General features: G+C 52.5%; 2 protein-coding genes across 2 annotated transcripts; both read right to left on the bottom strand.

The window, feature by feature from the left end:
- Positions 1 to 4,604: 4,604 nt before the first annotated feature.
- Positions 4,605 to 8,181, bottom strand: LOC132085088 (cilia- and flagella-associated protein 45-like). The gene is given in 12 exon segments (XM_059490455.1): positions 4,605 to 4,683; positions 4,854 to 5,078; positions 5,232 to 5,425; positions 5,630 to 5,743; positions 5,850 to 5,996; positions 6,217 to 6,346; positions 6,481 to 6,659; positions 6,807 to 6,977; positions 7,308 to 7,449; positions 7,767 to 7,915; positions 7,917 to 8,028; positions 8,030 to 8,181. Coding segments are annotated over 12 exon segments (1,794 nt in total).
- A 2,965-nt stretch (positions 8,182 to 11,146) lies between these two features.
- LOC132085089 (translocon-associated protein subunit beta-like) lies at positions 11,147 to 16,730 on the bottom strand. The gene is made up of 7 exons (XM_059490457.1): positions 16,483 to 16,730; positions 14,781 to 14,935; positions 13,955 to 14,071; positions 13,774 to 13,872; positions 13,285 to 13,393; positions 13,051 to 13,128; positions 11,147 to 12,365 (listed from the first exon to the last, which is right to left on the bottom strand). The coding sequence occupies exons 2-6, from the start codon at positions 14,933 to 14,935 to the stop codon at positions 13,084 to 13,086; spliced, it is 525 nt and encodes a 174-aa protein (XP_059346440.1). The 5' UTR covers positions 16,483 to 16,730; the 3' UTR covers positions 11,147 to 12,365; positions 13,051 to 13,083.
- Between the last annotated feature and the right edge of the window lie 2,131 nt (positions 16,731 to 18,861).

The raw sequence follows: 18,861 nt of genomic DNA, 5'->3' as shown, positions 1-18,861 counted from the left end.
ACCTTGGGGCAGTGGTAGAGAAAAAGCACCACTGGGCATCTGCAGCCCAGTGTAAGAGACGGTCTGAAGTTTCCCTCATTTGCCTCATGATCATCGCAAAGACAGAGACTAAGACCATGAAGACCCTGACTAGAGTTCTGGGCCTGGTCGAGGTGGATGCTTGCCAAGTGATTGTGTACAAGTGTGTTTGCTGTGCCACCATGGTACACTGCTTCAAGCAGGGCCTGGCCAGGAGTGACTTGCTCTGTAAGCTTACGCCTGCTTCACAAACCCCGCTCATCACAATAGCCTGTGAATTTTCCCACCTTTTGGCCAAATGATCTTTCTGGGGTAATTTTGGTGATCCCCCATGTAAAATTCCTCATCTGCCTCACAACCACTGTGACAGACGGAGATTGAAGCTCCCTCCCTAGGACTGAGACTGAGACCCCTATAATTCTAACACAGGGGATGCTGGCCTGATTGAAGCAGGATGTTTGCCAGGTGTTGCCTGCACGTGTGTTCACTGGACCAAGACTGCTTCCCATATAAACCAGTCCTGGAACAAAAGGTCCCGAACTGGACTGTCTGTACTTGTTCTCTACAGACTTATTCTCCATGGTCCTGTACCTGTTCCCCCTTTGGCAGAGGACTATAATAGACTCCTGAGTCAACCAAGACTTTGGGATTCTCCTCGATGTGACAAGACAGATCTATTGGCTGGACCACGAGGATTTCATCTCTCCATTGGTAGCTATATTCCCCTTCCCCTTCTTTCTCTCTCTCTCTATCCTTTATCTCCTTTCTAATCCTTCTACGCATTTGCTGTGGGCACTCAGTAAAAGGTGTAATTTGTTTTGATTAGTACTGAAATCCCCTTTGTGTTGTTTTTTGCACTCTGAGATCAGTTAAAAAACCATCACAACCCCCACTTGTACTAGCCGATCGGATCGGATCGTGACACCCAGCTCCAAACAGGCCAGGGGGAAGGCTCCCTGGAAGGGGAAAGTGCTTGGGTTTCCAGGGTGTGAGAAACGACTGCTCACTTTTAAAATTTCAAATGTTTATTAAACCTTAACAAAAAAGAGGGCTGAATAAGGAAAAAGTTTTCAGCACTGGGAGTCCCTGTGACCACCAGCCATGTGCTCCTCTACAGAATGGATGCTCTACCTTTCATATCTTTAGCTCTCCCCACCCCCTGTCATGCTGGCAGGTTGGGAAAGTTGCCTCGACTACTCGCCTCCACATTGAGCACTGTCTCTACTAAATGGCGACATTCGCCCTCACTCTAACACCGTGACTCTCAATCTGGCAACCCTCAGGTGCTCTCTGGCCCCTACAAATCCTTCAATTTCATGCATCCTGCTGGCCACAGGTTCCCTGCTTTCCTCTTCTGTACATCCTGCCTGCAGCTTCTCACTCCCTCTTTCACACACATCCCACCAGTGACAGGGTCCCCACTTTCTTCCCCCACCACACGTCCTTCTGTTCTTTTTCATCCGACCATCCAATTTCTTAAAGCTTCAACAGACCAGGACGGGTCCAATTTATTGTCTCAAGCTGACTTTTATACATCTGGATTATGGAAATTTCAATCTGGCTAAAAATATTTATGAGGATCTTCTAAGTCTCATACCCACCCCAAGCACACTACTTCACTCACACTTTAAGCATTACTCTTAGCTCTTACACGCACTAGTACTCACTTGATCTGATAAAATCAGCAGGGGTGTGCCATTCATTTGAAATCTCCTGGGCCATAAAAGAGATTTTATATCCCAGATGAGTGCCCCATTGTGAGAAACAACTGAACACTTTTAAAATTTAAAAGGTTTATTCCCCTCCAAGTGATTCTGTTGGAATGCCAGGGCTATCAGCCACTCTTTCCATGTGACTTGACTGCTGGCTGTTCATCTAGGAGTCACCCCCTTCCCACTCCCAGCACCTTCAGCATGACAATGGGAAAAAATTCACCGAGAACCCTAAACCCATAACATTACCCATCCTGAATTTTTTTCCCATATCAACATTGAACTTAAGACTTTTCAACTGTATACATACTTGCATTATTCAAATTATATATATATATACAAATCAAGATACAGCTACAGGTGCAGTGGCATCATGGACAGCTCACCCAAAGATAAGATCTCCTTGAGGGATACACCATGTTTCTCTGCCTTTTGTGTCACCAACCAGGTGCAACCTGGTCCTTGAGCAAAAACAATCTCATGAGTGGGTTTGTCATTTCCTGAGGCATGGTTAATCCAAACTGTTTTCCCTAACAGGCCTCTCAGCTGTACCACAGAGACTGTGAAAAATGCATATTTTATGATTGGCTTTTCGCAAATATTAAAATGAGTATTATATGTTTTGTGTTAGAAAGTAATGCTGTATTAATTCTGTTAAGTACTGTGTTAAATATAGTTTTAGGATATAACAAAATGTAAAAATAGAAACTATGCTACGTAGGATACATTTTTCCCAAAGAAAGAACTCTCACCAAGACAGCAGACACAGGACACCTAAATCTTTCAAAGAAAGAGAATTTATTGCTCCATTATCAGGAGAAACTAACTTCTGCCCACCTTGCTTGGGCAGGATGACACTGTTAGGATTATGAGGAAGAAGATGACGATGACCAGACAGAATCCTGTATTTTAATGGAATTTATGCATCATGTATGAGATGTATGAATATGAAACAGGCTATTGTTTTTAAGGGTTAATCCTTTGTTAACGGGTGTCCTTTTTTGGACTTATGCTGCCCCGAAAAAGGTACCCAGACATCCGCAACTCTTTGTTTCTATTGTCTCATATTGTCCTAATTCAAACTGTCCAAATTATTATTATTCTAATTGTATTACTATTTTTATAACCATTTTATTACTATTAAACTTTTAAAGTTTAATAGTAATAAAAAAACAAGTGATTGGTGTTTTTCACAGGGACCTTATCTCCATCTGCAGTGTGAAGGGACTCTGGTGTTGACTGGCCATGTAGCCTTTGCTGAATGCTGATCCCAGTGCTCGAAGGTCTCCCGATGCAAGCTCTTTGAGTCGTTTTCAACCATCCATTACACTGTTCAACCTTCCCAGCAGATGGTGCATGGTAGGGGATGTGATACATCCACTCCACACTGTGCTTTTTTGCCCAGGTGGTAAATAAGCTATTCCTGAAATGAGTTCCACGATCTGACTCAATTAGCTCTGGGGTGCCATGTCACCACAGGACTTGTTTTTCCAAGCCCAGGATGGCGTGCTGGGCAGTAGTGTGAGGCACTGGGTGCACCTCCTGCCATGGTGGTTGCATCCACCATGGTGAGCACATAGCACTTACCTTTGGCGGGTTTGTGGCACTGCAATGTAATCAAACTCCCAGGCCTTTCCCTACCTCTACTTATTCCAATGCCCACCATTCCTCAGAGGCTTTACTCTCTCAGCCTACTTAACGGCAGCACATCTCACACTCATGGGTAACTTGGGAGATGGCGTCCATGGTTAAATCCACCCCTTAGCCTTGTGCCCACTTAGAAGTGAAATCTCTGCCCTGATGACCTGAGGCCCATGGAGACAGAAACAACTCTCCCTTGTGCTGCCAGTCCAGATCAACCTGTGATGTTTTGACTGGGGGAACCTGGTCTGCCAGTTCGTTATTCCAATGTTCCTTGTTGACTTGACTCTTAGGCACGTGTGCATCTCCATGGTGGACTCTCACAATCGGCTTTTCCACCTGGATGGTGATGGCTTGCCACATTTCAGAAGCCCAGATGGGTTTCTCTTTACATTGTCAATTGGCCTCTTTCCATCTGTCCAGCCACCTCCACAGAGCATTGGCTGTCATCCATGAGTCAGTGCAGAGGGAGAGCTTTGGCCACTTCTCTCATTTGGTGATGTCCAGAACCAACTGGACAGTCTTGGCAAGGTGTTCAGTTGCTCAATTCCTTCTGTTTCCACAGCAGCAATTCCGAAAGCCCATCGACTTCCCTTTGGGTCTTCGAAGTACCTGTTCCTGGGGTAGTCAATGCTCGGGATCCATAGGGCATCTGGGCCACTTAGAATGCGGTGTTTCTGCCAGTCCTTCCTAGTCACAGAATACGCATAAATGTGCATAAAGCTGATGCAATATCAGGGGTATAAAAGATGGACCCATCATTTTTGTGCATGAGCCTCTGGCATTTTGCCATGCTCCCAAGCACAGTCTCTTTTGCTTTGCTGATTTTTTTTGTTCTCAGTAAATCTTCTATAACTCATTCCCACTTGGGGTCTGGATTGTTTATAACAGATGGTCAGCCAGAGCGATCACCCACTTCTTTTGTTAACTCACTCACCTGCCATCCATCCCTGGGGTATCACCCCCTCTTTCTTCCATCATCTTTCAGTTGACAAATGGCAAAAATCCACTACTAAGCCCAAACCTGTAACACAACCCCAGAGTGGGACACGTGGGACAAGGAGCCTCAAGGCTCCTCCAGCCCTGAGGGCAGGTCCTCCCAAACAGCCCTGAGACCAGGGAAGGACGGAAAACACCATCTTCTCAGAAACACTGTTTATTGGAAAATTTAGTCAATGCAAATGGAGCCCCAAATCCGTGGGGAATTGGAGCTGGTTCCTGGTGGGGCTGGGCCTAGGAGGGGGCTCTGCTGGCTTGGCTCTGGGCTTTGCGCTCCACCTGGGCACAGTACTTTTCGGGCATTCCAGTGGCTCTGCAGAGGAAAGAATCCATCAGGTTCCCAATGGATCTGGGACTCTCGCCCCACAGCAGGTCCCATTTGCTGAGGATGCAGAGGGAGCTGGGAGGTGGCCCAGGCTGGGACACTAGGAAGGATTTGGGGAGCCCAAGGAGCCCAGGGAAGCAGCACTGGCAGCCCCTGACCTGAACTCCTGCAGCTTCTGCTGCCTGAACTGGGTGAGGCGCTGGCTGCGCTGCCGGACCTCCTGCTGCAGCCGCCGGCCCTCCTCAATGCCGGCCGCCCGCTCCCTCTGCCGCTGCTGCTGCAGCTCCTGGATCTGCCGCCGGAGATCTTCAGCATGGGTACGCTGCCGGAGCTCCCTTTGCTCCTGCTCCAGCTTCTCCCGCTCCAGCTGCTCCTGATGGGCCCTGTGGAAGAGCTGGGCTGGCTCAGGAACCCTGCCACAGCCCCTCACACCTGGCACAGCACCTGGGCTGGCACTGGAGCCCCTAGAGCAACTAGCTGAAACTGGGAGCCCCCTGGCCACCACCTCAGCCATCCCTCAGTCCCACGTGCCTCACCTGAGCACCCTCTGGAATTCCTGGCGGTCTTGCTGCACCTGCATGGCCAGGTACTGCTCCTTCTGGGCCACCTGCTCCAGCCGGTCCTGCTTCAGCTGCTGCTCCAGCTCGGCCTTCTTCCGCGCCTTCTCCAGCTCCCGCCGCCGCCATTCCCGGTCTGCGACCTCTTGGTTCCTCTTGGCTCTCAGAGCATCCTGCCCAAATAGGGGACAGTGCTGAGCTTCCCTCAGGGGCACCTTTGGAAGCCCTTGGCCGTGGCTTTGGCTCTGCTCCAGGATGTACCCTGGCTCCAGGGGCTGGTCCTACAGAGCCCCCACATCCAGGGGTGCTGCCCCTTCACCAGTCTGGGGACAGGGACGGTGGCAGGGGAGCACATCACCTGTTCCTGGGCCACTCACCTGCTCTGCCTGCCAGTCCTGGGCCCGTTCCTGTGTGGCCCTGAGCCGGGCCAGCTCCTTCTCCTTCTCCAGACGCAGTTGTTGCTGCTCCGCCTCCAAGGCGGCCTCACGCTCCTACAGGGGTCAGAGCCCCAGGGTGGGACAGAGCCCAGGATGAGACAGAGCCCAAGGACAGCTCCTGCAGCCCCTGCCCACCCCACCAGGAGCCCACTGCTCTTACAGCCTTCTGCCGCTGCTGCTCCAGCACCCGCTCATCCTCCAACCTCTCCTGCTCCCGCTGTTGATCCTTCAGCCTCTGGCTCTCCATGTTGAAACGTTTAATATCAGCATGGATTTGCTTTAGTCGCTCCTGTTTCTGCTCCCAGGCCTGGAAATGCCATGCAGGGCTGGAGATCACCAAGTCGAGTGCTCTTCCATCCTTGTCACCCAGGGCAGGAAGGCTTTGGATGTCACAATGTCCCCAAGGGACTAGAGCTCTGATCCTGCTGGCTGCTGTCCCCACTCCCTGAGTGTGGCTGATCCAGCTCTGCCAATCCCTTTCCAGCCACGTGGAAACCTCCCCGCAACTCCCTATTCCCTGCTCCCACCTTCCGATCCTCCCTCTTCATCTGCTCCAGTCGCTCCAGCTGCCTCTGGCCCTCCTGGTACAGCTCCTCAGCCCTCAATGCCCGCTCCTCTGCATTCTGCTCCATCTGTTTCACAATGCCCTGCCGGGCTCTGGGAATACAAGAGCAGAAGGGTTTCCTATGGCTTCATCCTGCTCCCCATCATGGGCATGCTGGCATGGACAGGGCTGGTGTGGTTGGAATGGGCCAGATGCCTCCATGGGGAAGAGGGAGCCTCCTGCTCACCTCATCAGCTCCTGCTTCCTCTGGCGCTCCAGCTCCTCCTGGACCTCCATGCCCTTCTCCTGCTCCATTTCCATCATCTTGTCCAGGCGCTTCTCTTCCTCTGCCAGTTCCTTGAGGATCATCTGCTTCTCCAGGACTTGCTTGTCCCGGATCATGTTGCACTTGGCATTGAGGAACAGCTGTAGGGACAAGAGGTGTCTGTGGCTCGGAGCCGCACTGGGACACAGGGAGCAGGGAGGGCCAGGGAAGGAGAGGAAGAGCCTGGGAGCACAAGGAGCAGGGGAGACTCAGCAATGCCAGGTGACAGAGGGGAGCGCCGGCCCTACCGCGTTCAGTTCCCGCACATCTTCCTCCTGCTCCAGCCTCATCCTCGTCGCCCGCTGCAGCAGCTTCTGCTCCTCCTGCTGCAGCTCCTCCTCCATGTCTCTCCAGCGGTTCCTCTTGTCCTCCAGCTCTGCCTTTCTCTGCTCCTCGATCTGGGCCTTTTTTAGGGCTTCCTATGGGTACAGAGAGCGCTGCCCAATCCTGGGCACCTTCCCAAGGGCTCACAGGGGTCACACTTCAGGTGCTGCACTCCTGACACTCATGGCATATCCATGGGCACCCCTCCCCACACCTCTGGGCAGACACCCCATGCCCTTTGAAGGCTGGCAGTGCTGGGCACAATTTCAGGGATGCTGCCCAGCTCTCAGTGGAGCCCTGAGCCCTGCAGCCTACCCTGTGCCCCAAAATGTGGTGGACAGAGGGAGGACCCCCTGCGGGAGCCACCACCCCTCAAACCCAGCTGTGGAGCAGGAAAAGGGGGAAGCAGAAAGGGAAATGCCTACAAAAGCAGCGTCCTGTCTGGCTCTCAGCGTCTTCAGCCTGTCCCAACGCTCCACCTCAGTCAGGGCTCGAGCTGATTCCTTAAGTTTCTCATATTCCTTTTCTCCAATGATGAGACACGGCTGGGGCTTCTCCTGGGGAATGCTGGGGAGCACAGAGAGAGAGCTTAGTGGCATGGTGACCCCAACAGGTCCCTGTGCTCCCTGAGCTGCCCACTCAGCCACCATGTCAGCCCAGATCAATATGGGAAGTGCTGGGGAAGCCGTGGAGACCTGGCTCTCTTGTTTTGGGGTGAGGCAGGAAGGGAAAGTGTGGTGAAAGTGGCACCAGGCAGGGATGCAGGGGGCAGGATCCCCAGGGGTGGCCAGGGCACACTGCCAGTCCCTGCTCCCTAGAGATTTTGGGATGCTGCACTGACACCCATTCCCCCAAAACCCCTCAGGACTCGGGCACAGCCTTACACGAGGTCCCGGATCAGGTCCCTGGTGATGATTCTGGTGGTCTTTGGTTTGTATCTGACAGAGAGCTGTGATTCAGGCGGTTTGGGCACATCCTGAAGGATCACAATGGGGCTGCTGGAGCCCGTAACCTGTGGGAAAGGACGATGTGAGGGATCCGAAATCCCCGCACAGTGCTCCCTGGACGCCAACAGATCCTGGGAGGAGCTCTGGACCCTCAGTCGGGACGTGCCCTCAGGGGCACGACCGAAAGGGGCCGGAGGGGCTGGGGGTGAGGCGAAGACCGGGGGCAGACCTTGGGAAGGAGGGACTGAAATCCTGATGGGCGAAGCTGCCGACGGCGCGGGAGGAGGGATCCCCGGGAGGAGTCTCCCGGACAGAGGGACTGAGATCCTGAGCCGGTAGTTGCGGCTGCCATGGCACTCTCATAGAGTGCGGGAGATGTGACAATGTCCTGGAGCCGACATTCCAATGTGATGGGACCAGCGGTTGGGATGTGTCTGAACCGATTGTGACAAAGAGCCCAAAGCCACTGTCGAGACATGTCGGGACCGACTGTTGCCATGGCAGCGCCCCCAACAGCTTCCGGGACTCACAGGATGTCCTAGAGCAGATGGGGGACGGGTATGTTGGTGTGAAAGCTCCGAGAGCTGGGAAGGGCAAATCCAAGGGGAGGCAGAGATGGAATTGCGGCAGCCAAGAGGAACCCGAGTGTTATAGATACATATTATGATATTGGCTTTTTGCAAATATTAAAATGGATTTTGTATGTGCGATGTGAAAGTAGCTTTGTTATAAAGATATCATTTTTATTTCTAGTATTAATTAATCTTAGACATAGTATTGAAATAGCTGATATAAGTATGCTTGTATTAAAATGCCTGCTTGGATTGCATAACATCCAATGAACACAGGATGAGGACACCTGCTACAGATATGCCAACTATCAACACCCATCCTCTGAAGACAGTGTGGACCAAGGCCCAAAACGGAAGACGATGATAAAAAAGGACTAAAAGAACAACCCAGGAATATGCATCCTCTAAAAAGGTGGATCCAAGGAGGAGATATGCTGAACAGTTCTTGGAACATGTAAACTAATTTGGGGGAAAAGTTTACTACGCGACAGGCTGATTGATATAAGGGAAAAGATATTTAAGGGGTATCCCCGAAGAGAACAGTGTGCTCTTGGCTGAGCGCCAACCTTTGCTCTAGGGTCCTTGTCTCCTATTGTCCTTTATTAAACTTTTTAAATTTTCACAGGAGAGTGAATGTGGTTTTCACTCCGAGGTTGCGAGAGGAACAGCCCTGCAGGAAGGAAGGAGGGGCATGAGGGTCTCCAGGGATTTGCCCAAAGCCTGTGGGGGTCCCCAGGAAGCAGACACCCTGCTGCAACCCTGCAGGAGCCCCGGCCAAGCAGAGGATGCCCGAAGGAAGCTGTGAGCTCGTGGGAAGCCCCTGCTTGAGCAGTTCCCGGGACACTGAGCATGGGCAAGGAAGGGCCTCAGCCTGGAGCAGCTGGGGCAGAGCTGCAGCCCGCAGGAAGGACTCCCGCTGCAGAAATCGCTGGAGAAGACTCCTGTGGAAGGCAGGAACCCCAGTTTGGTGGAGGAGGGCAAGGACTGCAACTACTCTGGCTGAGCAGCAGCAGAAACAACCTGTGCTGAACTGCCTGGGACCTCCCTTCCCATCTCCCTGCGCTGCTGGAGGGAGGAGGGAGAGCCCAGGAAGGAGTTTGGGGTGGGGGGGAAGGTTTTTTGAAGGGTTTATTTGACTTTTCCTTATCCTGCTCTGATTTTGTCAGCAGATATTCAATTCATGTTGTTAATTCTGAGCCTGCATTTCCCGTGACAGGATTTGATGAGTGATCTCTCCTGGTCCTTGTCTCAAACCAGGAACCTTTTGTTCAATTTTCTCTCCCCATCCAGGTGTGGAGGGCAGTGAGAGAACGGCTGTGGTGGGTGCAGGGCATCTGGCAGGAAGGAGAAGGAGGGTCCAGGTCAGGTTGTTGAGCAGATTGTTGTGGGATTTCAGTAGTTTTGTGGTTCTCTCAGTCCCTTGGCAAGAGGGAACAAATGATCAATTGTTGCATTTCCAGACTGGTTCCCTCACAGCTGCCCTTGCATGGGGGCTTTCCATCCAGTCCTGCTCTGAAAACCATCAAAGGCCCTCACAGAGCCACTGCTTGGCCTCCCTTTGGGGTTTGTGCTTCTTGCAAGACTGAGCAAACAACACGCAGGCCATTTTCCCCCACAGAATTCTCACCCCTGCAGCAGCTCTAGAGCTGCCAGAATCAAAGCCAAGGGGGCAGGGGGGACCCTCAGGTGCTGGCTGCCCCCTGGGGCTGGCCAGAGCAGGGCTGGGCAATGGCCATCCCTGTGCAGTGGGGCTGGGCCATGGCTGGGCCCCACCCTTGCACTGACAGGGGTCCCGAAGATATGCCATCTCTTCAACAGGTGGCACCACCACCCCCAGGGGCAGGACCCCCCATGCCATGATGTGTCAACCCCTGGACTGGTTTCCCCCAGGTGAACCCCAGAACAGGGACCTCCCAGGACAGGACTCCCCTAGATGTGCCTCCCAGGACAGAGTCTGCTCCCCTTTCCCATCTTACTCTCAGCACAAACAGCCTCTTCCTTCTTGTCCAGGAAAAAGAAATTGTTGAGAGGGCACAGCCAAACACGTCCATCCCCCATGGCCTCCCCACTCTTCTCTGCACCACCTCTCCCCATTTTCCCCCTCCCTTGTGTCCCCCCAGCCTGTTCCCTGCTCAGGTGCTCCCCAGGATTGCTGAGCCAGGAACTGGGGGTGAGGGAACATGCCACAAAAATGAGGAAAAATTAAAAAAAAGAGAAAGAAAGAAAGAAAGAGAAGAAAAGGGCAGGGGAGGGCACAGAGGCAGAGCTACCCAGGACCCCCATGTGATGCATGCACAGGAAACAAGCACCCCAGGGAGGCAATGCTACGCCCTGGGTCATGCCCAAAATCTGAGGCACCCAGGGAAGAAGCTGTGACCCATGGGCCCACCCAGCCACTGCCCATCCCTGGCATCCCCATTCCCCTGGGAACCCAACCATGGAACCTCATTTCCTTCTGTCTCCCCTTCCCTGGGGCCCCCAATCCTGGACTGCAATTCCTCAGGATATCCATTCCCAAGGAACCCCATCCTGGTAATTCCAGACCCTGAGACACCCCTTCCCTTGATTCCCCCAGGACCCCCATTCTGACAGGGGTCCATCCTTTCCCCTGGCATCTCCATCCCTCAGCCCCCACCCCATAATCAGAAATCCCTGGAGGTCACGTTGTTCTGGGACCCTCATCCCCAAGTCTGAGTCCACCCAACCCTTGGGACCCCCATCCCTGGGTACCCCATTCCCCTGGACACCCATCGCTGGCTCCCCACACCACCTCAGCCTCCAAATTCAGGCAACACCATGTCCCCACCATGTACCACCATCACCCCATGTCCGACAAGGTCCCCACCCTGCCCTCACCAAGGGCCACCTACACGTGGGGACAAAAGAGGTGACCTTGCTTCCTTCCTCTTCATCTGAAGAGCCAGTGGAGCAGTGGCCACAGCAGCGAGTGACAGCCAGTGCACATGGCTGACGACACAGGGATGGTCGGGAAGGTGGCGCTGCTCCTGTCCCCTCTTAGCAGGGCCCTTAGCCCTCCTCAGCCACCAACGGCCATTTTGTGTCCCAGGTGGTTCAGTGTCATCCAAAGGGACAGAGGGTCAGAGAATGGCACAGGAAAAGACCTGATGGCAGAGAACATGTCCTGATCCACTGAAAGCTGGAGCCTGTCATGTGGATGGGGCTGTGGGTGGGTGTAGTTAAGCAGAGTAGTTAACTCTCCCAGTGCAGGGAGAGTTTCCCAACCTGTGCACCTGATTCTTCTAGAACTTAACCCTGATCCTCCTCCCTGCACTTCACCCTCAAGGCTTTACAAGCCCACCATGGACCTGGGCAGGCTGGTGGGTCACAGAACAGTATCAACAGGAAAAAGCAGCAGCTGTGACATCCTCTATCAAATCAGGTTTGTGGTGTCACCAGAGCAGTATCTGTCCCAAAGGGCAGGCAGCACCTTGAGGGGACCCTGAGATATGACACCCTGCAGAAAACTGCAGCAGGCAAATGGGTGCTGGAGGCAGCAGAGCCCCACAGACAGGCCCCTCTGGGCACTAACATGCTTCACTGCTCGGATTGCTGCAGCTGCAGAGGAGAGAGACGTTCTGCCTTCAAAGGGGTTGGACAAGGCAGTTTGGGACTTCTGGTTGTTCTTTTTTCTGTTTGCTTGTTTCTCCATTCAAACACAGAGGACACCTCACATCTGCTGCTGCAGCCACTGAATCCTTTGCCCAGAGGGCTGAAGCACGATGCAGGCAGCACCTCGCGGGGGACGGGCCATCCCAACCCAGATGCTCTTCTTGAGGGTTCCGGGGTGTCCTTTCCCGAGCTCTGGGCTGCTGCTGCTAGCATTGGACTCTGCTCAGTTCTTTTTGCTCTTGGGGGTGTCATACTTCCTCTTGCTCGAGTACCAGAGCAGCAGAGGGACTCCGATGGAGGGCAGGGTCATCACACCAAATGCCGCCCAATTCAGCTAGAGGGAGAAATTGTTAAGAGAAAAGTCAAAACAAGCCAGGCCAGGGGAGTCTTAAAGCAATGAGGTCAGAGGAGGAGAGGCAGGAGAGACCTCACACTCTCTGCAGCTTCCTCACATGGGGAAGCAGAGGGGCAGGTGCTGACGTCTGCCCTCAGTGACCAGTGACAGGACCCAAGGGAGCACCCGCAGCTGTGTCAGAACAGCCGACATTAAGGCTGGATATTAAGAAAAGGCTCTTTCTCCCAGAGGATGCTCCCCCAGGCACTGCAAGAGGCTCCCCAGGAAAGTGGTCACAGCACCGAGCTTGACACGAGCTCAAGGAGTTTGGATAGGGCTGACAGGCACATGATTGCGATTCCTGGGGTTGTCCTCTGCAGAGCCAGGAGTTGGACTCCACAATCCTTGTGGGTCTCTTCCAGCCTAGGAGATTCTAAGAGTCTACTCTCAGATTTTCTGCCTCAAATGCCACAGTGCAGCTCCTTCACACAGGGAGCTGGGATGGAAACTAAGCCGCTGAGTGTGACAGTTCTCTGGAGAACTGACAGGAACCAACTCCAGCTCCCTCTGGAGCTCTCCAGGTGACTGCAGAGCAAGCCACAGACATGATGTGCAAGCAGGAAGCCACCACACTGGGCTGCAGCTGCCTGCTGCACTTTTCCACTGTCAATTGAAAGGTACTCACAAAGTGAGGTGAGAACCTCCTGTCGAAGTCACGCTAGGCCAGGATTCCTCCCTGCCCAGGAGCACTGGTGAAGCCAACCTGGAAAAGGCACGGAAAAGACAGGCTTTGCCACCTTTCCTGCTTGCTCCAGAACTGGCCAGGGTGAGAGCAACACAGACATGCATCGCTGCAACCACGCAGCTCTGGGAGCACGGTCAGGTGTGTCTGCAGGGATCCCATAAATCAGGCACTTACCACCACCTGGGCACCCTCCTGTGCCAGGTACGTGATGGTGGCAGAGGTGAAGTTGAAGTACCCAGCCTTTAGAGGCCGTAGAACCACGGTGTGGGACAGGTTGCTGGCTCTGGGAGCTGGACGTTAAGGAACACTGTTATATTTCAGCCCAGGAAGAAAAGTGAGGAGATGTGAACGAGCAACCAGGAGCCAGGTGAACAAGTCAGTGCTGCTAACAGATCTGAGTGCTCGTGGTCATAGACAGCCAGACCCACCCAAGCCTGACCCAGCTGCTCCTCCACAGGCAGAGGAACTACCCCGGGACCTAGTCCTGTCTGCAAGGAACTTTGTTTTTACACTGCACCATCCAGAAGAGGGGGGTTTGGATCTGGCACCCTGTCCAGGCTCTGGAAGGAATTTCAGGGACAGCAGATGAAGATAGGATGAAGCTGCAGGATACTCAGGGGCAAGAAAGAGAGTGGGAAGAAATTTCAAAGCATGAAAAGATACGGAGCAATTCTGTCCCACTTGACCTTAAGCATGCCAGAGACAATGCCACAATCTTCTGGGGGGAAAGAATCATCCGACAGCTCCACGTCTAGGGCAGCACTGAACACAACAAAGAGAAGGATGAGACAGGAATCTTATGCTTTGCCATCTGCTCATAGGCTCTGCAGCAAAGTGCACTCACACTTCCATCTTGACCAAATCGAAGAATTGGTTTTTCAGAGATAAAATGTCACCAGTAGAAGACAGGGAGGAGAGTTGAGGTATCTTACAGGGAGACTGCAGAGGGAGGAAGGCAAAGCTGAGAGAAACAAACACAAGGACAGGAAAACCACCATTTTTCCACAACACAATTTGGCAGTTTGCTGAACTTCAGATACCATCCCATGGATACACATGCTGGCCTAAATAATAACCAAATCCCACATATAAAATTACAGGATCTCATTAGTGTTGTATCAATTCAACATTACAGCACCATATATTCTTCTATTAGCAGTACTGCACTCAGTATGCATTATTCTGCCTTAAAAAAAAAATCAAAAACCAAAATCTCAAAGCCCTTTAATAGTGTCCTGCATTTTTTCAGTCAGCTTTTTATTCTGCAAATGACGCTTTTTACCAGCATGGTGGAAGTTCTGTTTTATCTTTGACAGGTCCTGAGTTAATCCTAATAGCAAAAAGGAATTTTCATTAAAAAGAATAAATGTGAAAAACAGCTTACAAAGCCAAGAAAGAGAGCTGCATGCGTGGGGAACACAGTGTCACAGGACACCACAGGAACTATATCATGCTGGACTGACAGCTTCAGCAGCCATGAGGTGAAAGCAGGGAAGAGGAAGGAATAGGAAAATTTCAGGGTCAATCCTTCAGGCAGTGCTCGAAAGCTCAGAGTTAGAGGGAGCAAAAAGCAATAGCACATCATGGAGCTCAGAAATTGCCTTGCCAACCCTGCAGCCACACAGAGAACATTTGCTCGTGGTCAGTACTGAAGCCTGGACAGAGCTTACCTGGAGCCAACATTGTAGATGTTGTACTGCAAAGTCAAGTCCTTGCCCTCCACTGCATATCTGTTTAACAGGGATTTGGAGGCCAGGAGCCTGGCACCATCCTCACAGTGAGCCACAGACACCAGAGCAAACACAGCAAGAAGCGGGAGCTTCATCTAGAAACACAAAGAAATGGAATGTCACTGATCATTTGAAATCTCTGAACACTTGCTTGTGAGACACAGCACTGTCCCAAATCTACAGCCATGGAAGAAAAGTTCACGATCTTGTCCCCTTTCAAAGCCCTGCCAGTACCACTCCCTTTGACAGAATCATGAAACATCCTGAGTTGAAAGGCACCCAAAAGCATCATCAAGTCCAAGCCCTGTCCCTGCACATCTCAATAACGGGCAAAGCTTTCCAATCGCTAAGCCTCTTCTAGTAACTTCCAGAGCAAAAGCTTTCATCAGTTACTACTTTCATCAGTTTTAGCAACTAACAGTTAATTGCCCTTGGAAAGCCTGGCAACTTTCCAGTGCTGTCTTACACAACAGAATTAGTTTTTAGAAAGCACAGCTCCTCACTTCCAACATTATTCTTCCCTATTTCCAGCCACTGAGAACCACCAATTCCCTCCAGTGGCTTTTATGATCCTCTGCACATGTCCCTGCTTCAGGCCACGTGGTCTGACTTATCCAAACACATTGTCTCTGCAGCCACTCTGCTGAGAGGACAAGGAGAAAACGGGAACACTACAGATGTGACCAGTGAGGACACTTGATAGGGCTTTCAAAAATTGTGAAGCAAAAACTGCTTCAATATCAGGGCCTCTGCCTTCCACAGTCACAGGGTGGCTGGGATTGGACAGGACTGTAAAGACCATGCAATTGCATCCCCCTGTCATGGGCAAGGACACCTTCCACTAGCCCAGGCTGCTCCAAGCCCCATCCAACCTGGCCTTTGACGCTTCCACAGATGGGGCAGCCACAGCTTCTCTGGACAACTTGTGCCAGTGACTCACCTCCCTCACAGGCACCAATTTCTTCCCAATATCCCATCTAACTCTGCCGTCTGGCAGTGGGAAGCCTTGTTTTGTCACTCCAGGCCCTTGTCCAAAGTCCCTCTCCAACTCTCTTGGAAGCCCTGTAGGCCCTGGAAGGGGCTCTAGGGTCCCCCTGGAATCCTCTCCAGACTCAACACCCCCAGCTCTCCCAGCCTGTGTCCAGAGCAGAGGGGCTGCAGCCCCTGGATCATCTCTGTGGCCTCCCCTGGGCTCACTGCAGCAGCTCATTGTCCTCCCTATGCTGGGGAGCCCAGAGCTGGAGGCAGCTCTGCAGGGCAGGGTCTCAGCAGAGCAGAGGGGCAGAATCCCCCCCTCACACGCTGCCCACGCTGTTGGGGATGCGCCCAGGACAGTGTTGGCTTTCTGGGCTCCCAATGCACGTTGCCACAGCGTGCTGAGCTTCTTGTCAATGTCCCATGCCCCCACATCCTTCCCAGGGCTGCTCTCCATCTATTCTCCCCCAGCCTGTTTGTGTTTCGGGTTGCCCTAATGCAGGTGCAACACCTGCCCTTGGCCTCGCTGAACCTCCCGGGCTTGGCACGGACCCGCCTGCCCAGCCCGTCCCAGCGCGGGTGCCAGAAGCCCCTTCCTTCCCCCCAGTCGTGCCCTGCTGCAGCCGCACAGCAGCGCATGCAGCCCAGGTTGCTCCTGCCCACTCACGAAGCCCAGGGGCCCAGAGGGGCTCAAGGACACCTCCCAACAGGAAATCGTCGGGTTTCACCCACACTGCCCGCGGAAGACCCCGGCTCTGACGTTCCAGCTCCAGAAACCGGCCGGTCCTTCCTGGCCCCTCAGAGCTCACGAGCGATTCTCTCCTACTGAGTCGTCCCGAGGACCGAGGACACAGACTCCAGCTGCCCCGAGCCTCCCGCCCCTCATCGTCTCTCCCGCCGCCAACGCTGCAAAGACGAATCAGCGCAACCGCGGCGGAAATAACGCACACAAATGGCGTCACAGGAAAGCCCTATGCCCCCTGGGAAACGGAGTCTAGGCTCGTGAACACGAAGGGACTCCGCGCCTGCGCAGGGCACGTTTCCTACGCTGCCCATTGCCCGCGGTGGCGGTAGTAGTGGCGGGCGGCGCGCCGTGCTGCGCTGGGCCGGGCTTTCGTGGGAAGGCTCTGTAGAAGAGCAGCAGATGTATCTTGGCACGACAAGTAGCTCTGGCCACACGAGCAGCCTGCCCAGGTCCGCGGGGAATGTGTAGAGTAGTGAGGAAGGAGTGAAGGAGAAGGAATAGGGCTAAATTCCTCAAGAATCGGGTGCACAGAGCCCCAGGGTCTCCTTTCCTGCAATCAGTACTCCCTGCTTGACTCACTGCCCGAAGACAATCTGCAGTCTTCTGCTGCCGCCGAACAAGAGGTGTCCCGACCTCCCTAGTGCAAAGCCAGCAGCATAAGAAACCTTTTGGTGTTTGCAGCCCTGCAGGAATCCCCGAGAGTTCCCCTGTGCCTGTATCTATCAAGCAGATTACCTCAAGTGGGAGAAAGGCCTCAGGATCCCCCTCTGTACAGATTTTGCTCCTCACATGTGGAACTGGGGGTATATGACTTCATTACCTGAACCTGTATTTGGAGGATTAACCACTGATATATAAATAGATCAAACTTATATCTGTTGAAAAGTTTTTGGCTGTCCTCAATTTTAGATGTAGCCCCTTGGGGAGGCTTCATCTGCCCTTAATGTATGTGAAGACCCTTCGATAAATATATAAATTTCTATTCCCTTTATTCTGTCTGCCCTCTAATTTTAGTTTTGCAGAAATCCAGCAAAGTTTGTGAAATTTTTCACCTTGCAGCCTGTTACCAGCCAGTGTGAGTGGTCACAAACAGAGGCCATTTTACTTCTGGGAAAAAGTCATTTCCCCAGGGTCTAGATATCACTTCAAAGGTAGCATGTGGGGCTCTAAGGAAATGCTTGCTCCTAGTTCCTGTAAGCTTTAATTTTGGAAAAATCCAGAAAAGTTAGCAAATTTTAAGGTTGGCACTCTACTATCAGCCAGTGCAAGCATTCACAAACAGAGGCCATTTTCCATGGGAAAAAGAAGTAATTTCCCCAGGGTATGGGGGTCAGATAAGAGGTGGTGTTTGGGGCTCTAAGGACTTGCAGGGTCCTGGTTCCCGGTAGCTTTAGTTTTGGAGAAATCTAGTAATGTTTGCAAATTTCTAGCTTGGCACCCCATTATCTGCCAGGGCGACTGGCAACAAACAGAGGCCATTTTCCAGTGGAAAATGAAGTCATTTCACCAGGGTCTGTGTACCAGATAAGAGCTGGCATTTGGGGCTCTAAGGACTTGCAGTGTCCTAGTTGCTGACAGCTTTAGTTTTGGAGCAATCTAATAAAATTTGCAAATTTCTCCTGGCACCACATGATCTGCAAGTCCAAGTGACTGCAAATGAAGTCCATATTCCATGGAAAAAGAAGTCCTTTCCCCAAGGTCTGTGAAATAAACAGGGCAGGAGACTTTTTCTCCTTTTGATGCTTTTATTTCAAGTGATCAGCTCAGGATTGGGCAGCTTGGACGGGTCTGCAGCTTCCCGTTGTCTCGGTCAGGGTGATGAGGAGGAGGAGGATATGCACAGCTTTGTCCACTAGGAGCAGAGCTGGGGGTCCGGTCCTCGTGGCAGCCTTCAGAGCGTGGTGACCGCTTCGGATGTCACACCTGCCACCTCTCTTGGCCCACTCCCGGTGTCGGGACGACTCCCATGCTCAGGGTGAGAGGGACTACAAAGGTGTTCAGCATCTCTGCAGGCTCAGCACTCCGTTCCTGACGTCCAGACATCACTCTAATCTCTCAGCTCTTAGTTGGCTCGTTGTTTTGGGGTCTTTTTTAGCAAGCTAGAAGCAGTAGTTTCTCATGGCATGCTGGTCTTGGAGTTATTTTGCATATTCTCCCCCCCCCCCCCCCCCAAGTCTCTTCCCCTCACTGTTTGGGGAGGTCCCACCCTTCACTGTCTATTAACTTCAACGACCCATAATTACCATAACACACAAGCAGCACCCCAGCAGCAACAGTGGTAACCTTTTTCTCACAAAAAAA

Source organism: Ammospiza nelsoni, chromosome 28 (assembly GCF_027579445.1).
Source record: "Ammospiza nelsoni isolate bAmmNel1 chromosome 28, bAmmNel1.pri, whole genome shotgun sequence".
In the NCBI taxonomy this organism is placed as follows: domain Eukaryota; kingdom Metazoa; phylum Chordata; class Aves; order Passeriformes; family Passerellidae; genus Ammospiza; species Ammospiza nelsoni.
Note: the sequence above shows the minus strand (reverse complement) of the source record. Positions and strands in the feature narration are given on the sequence as shown.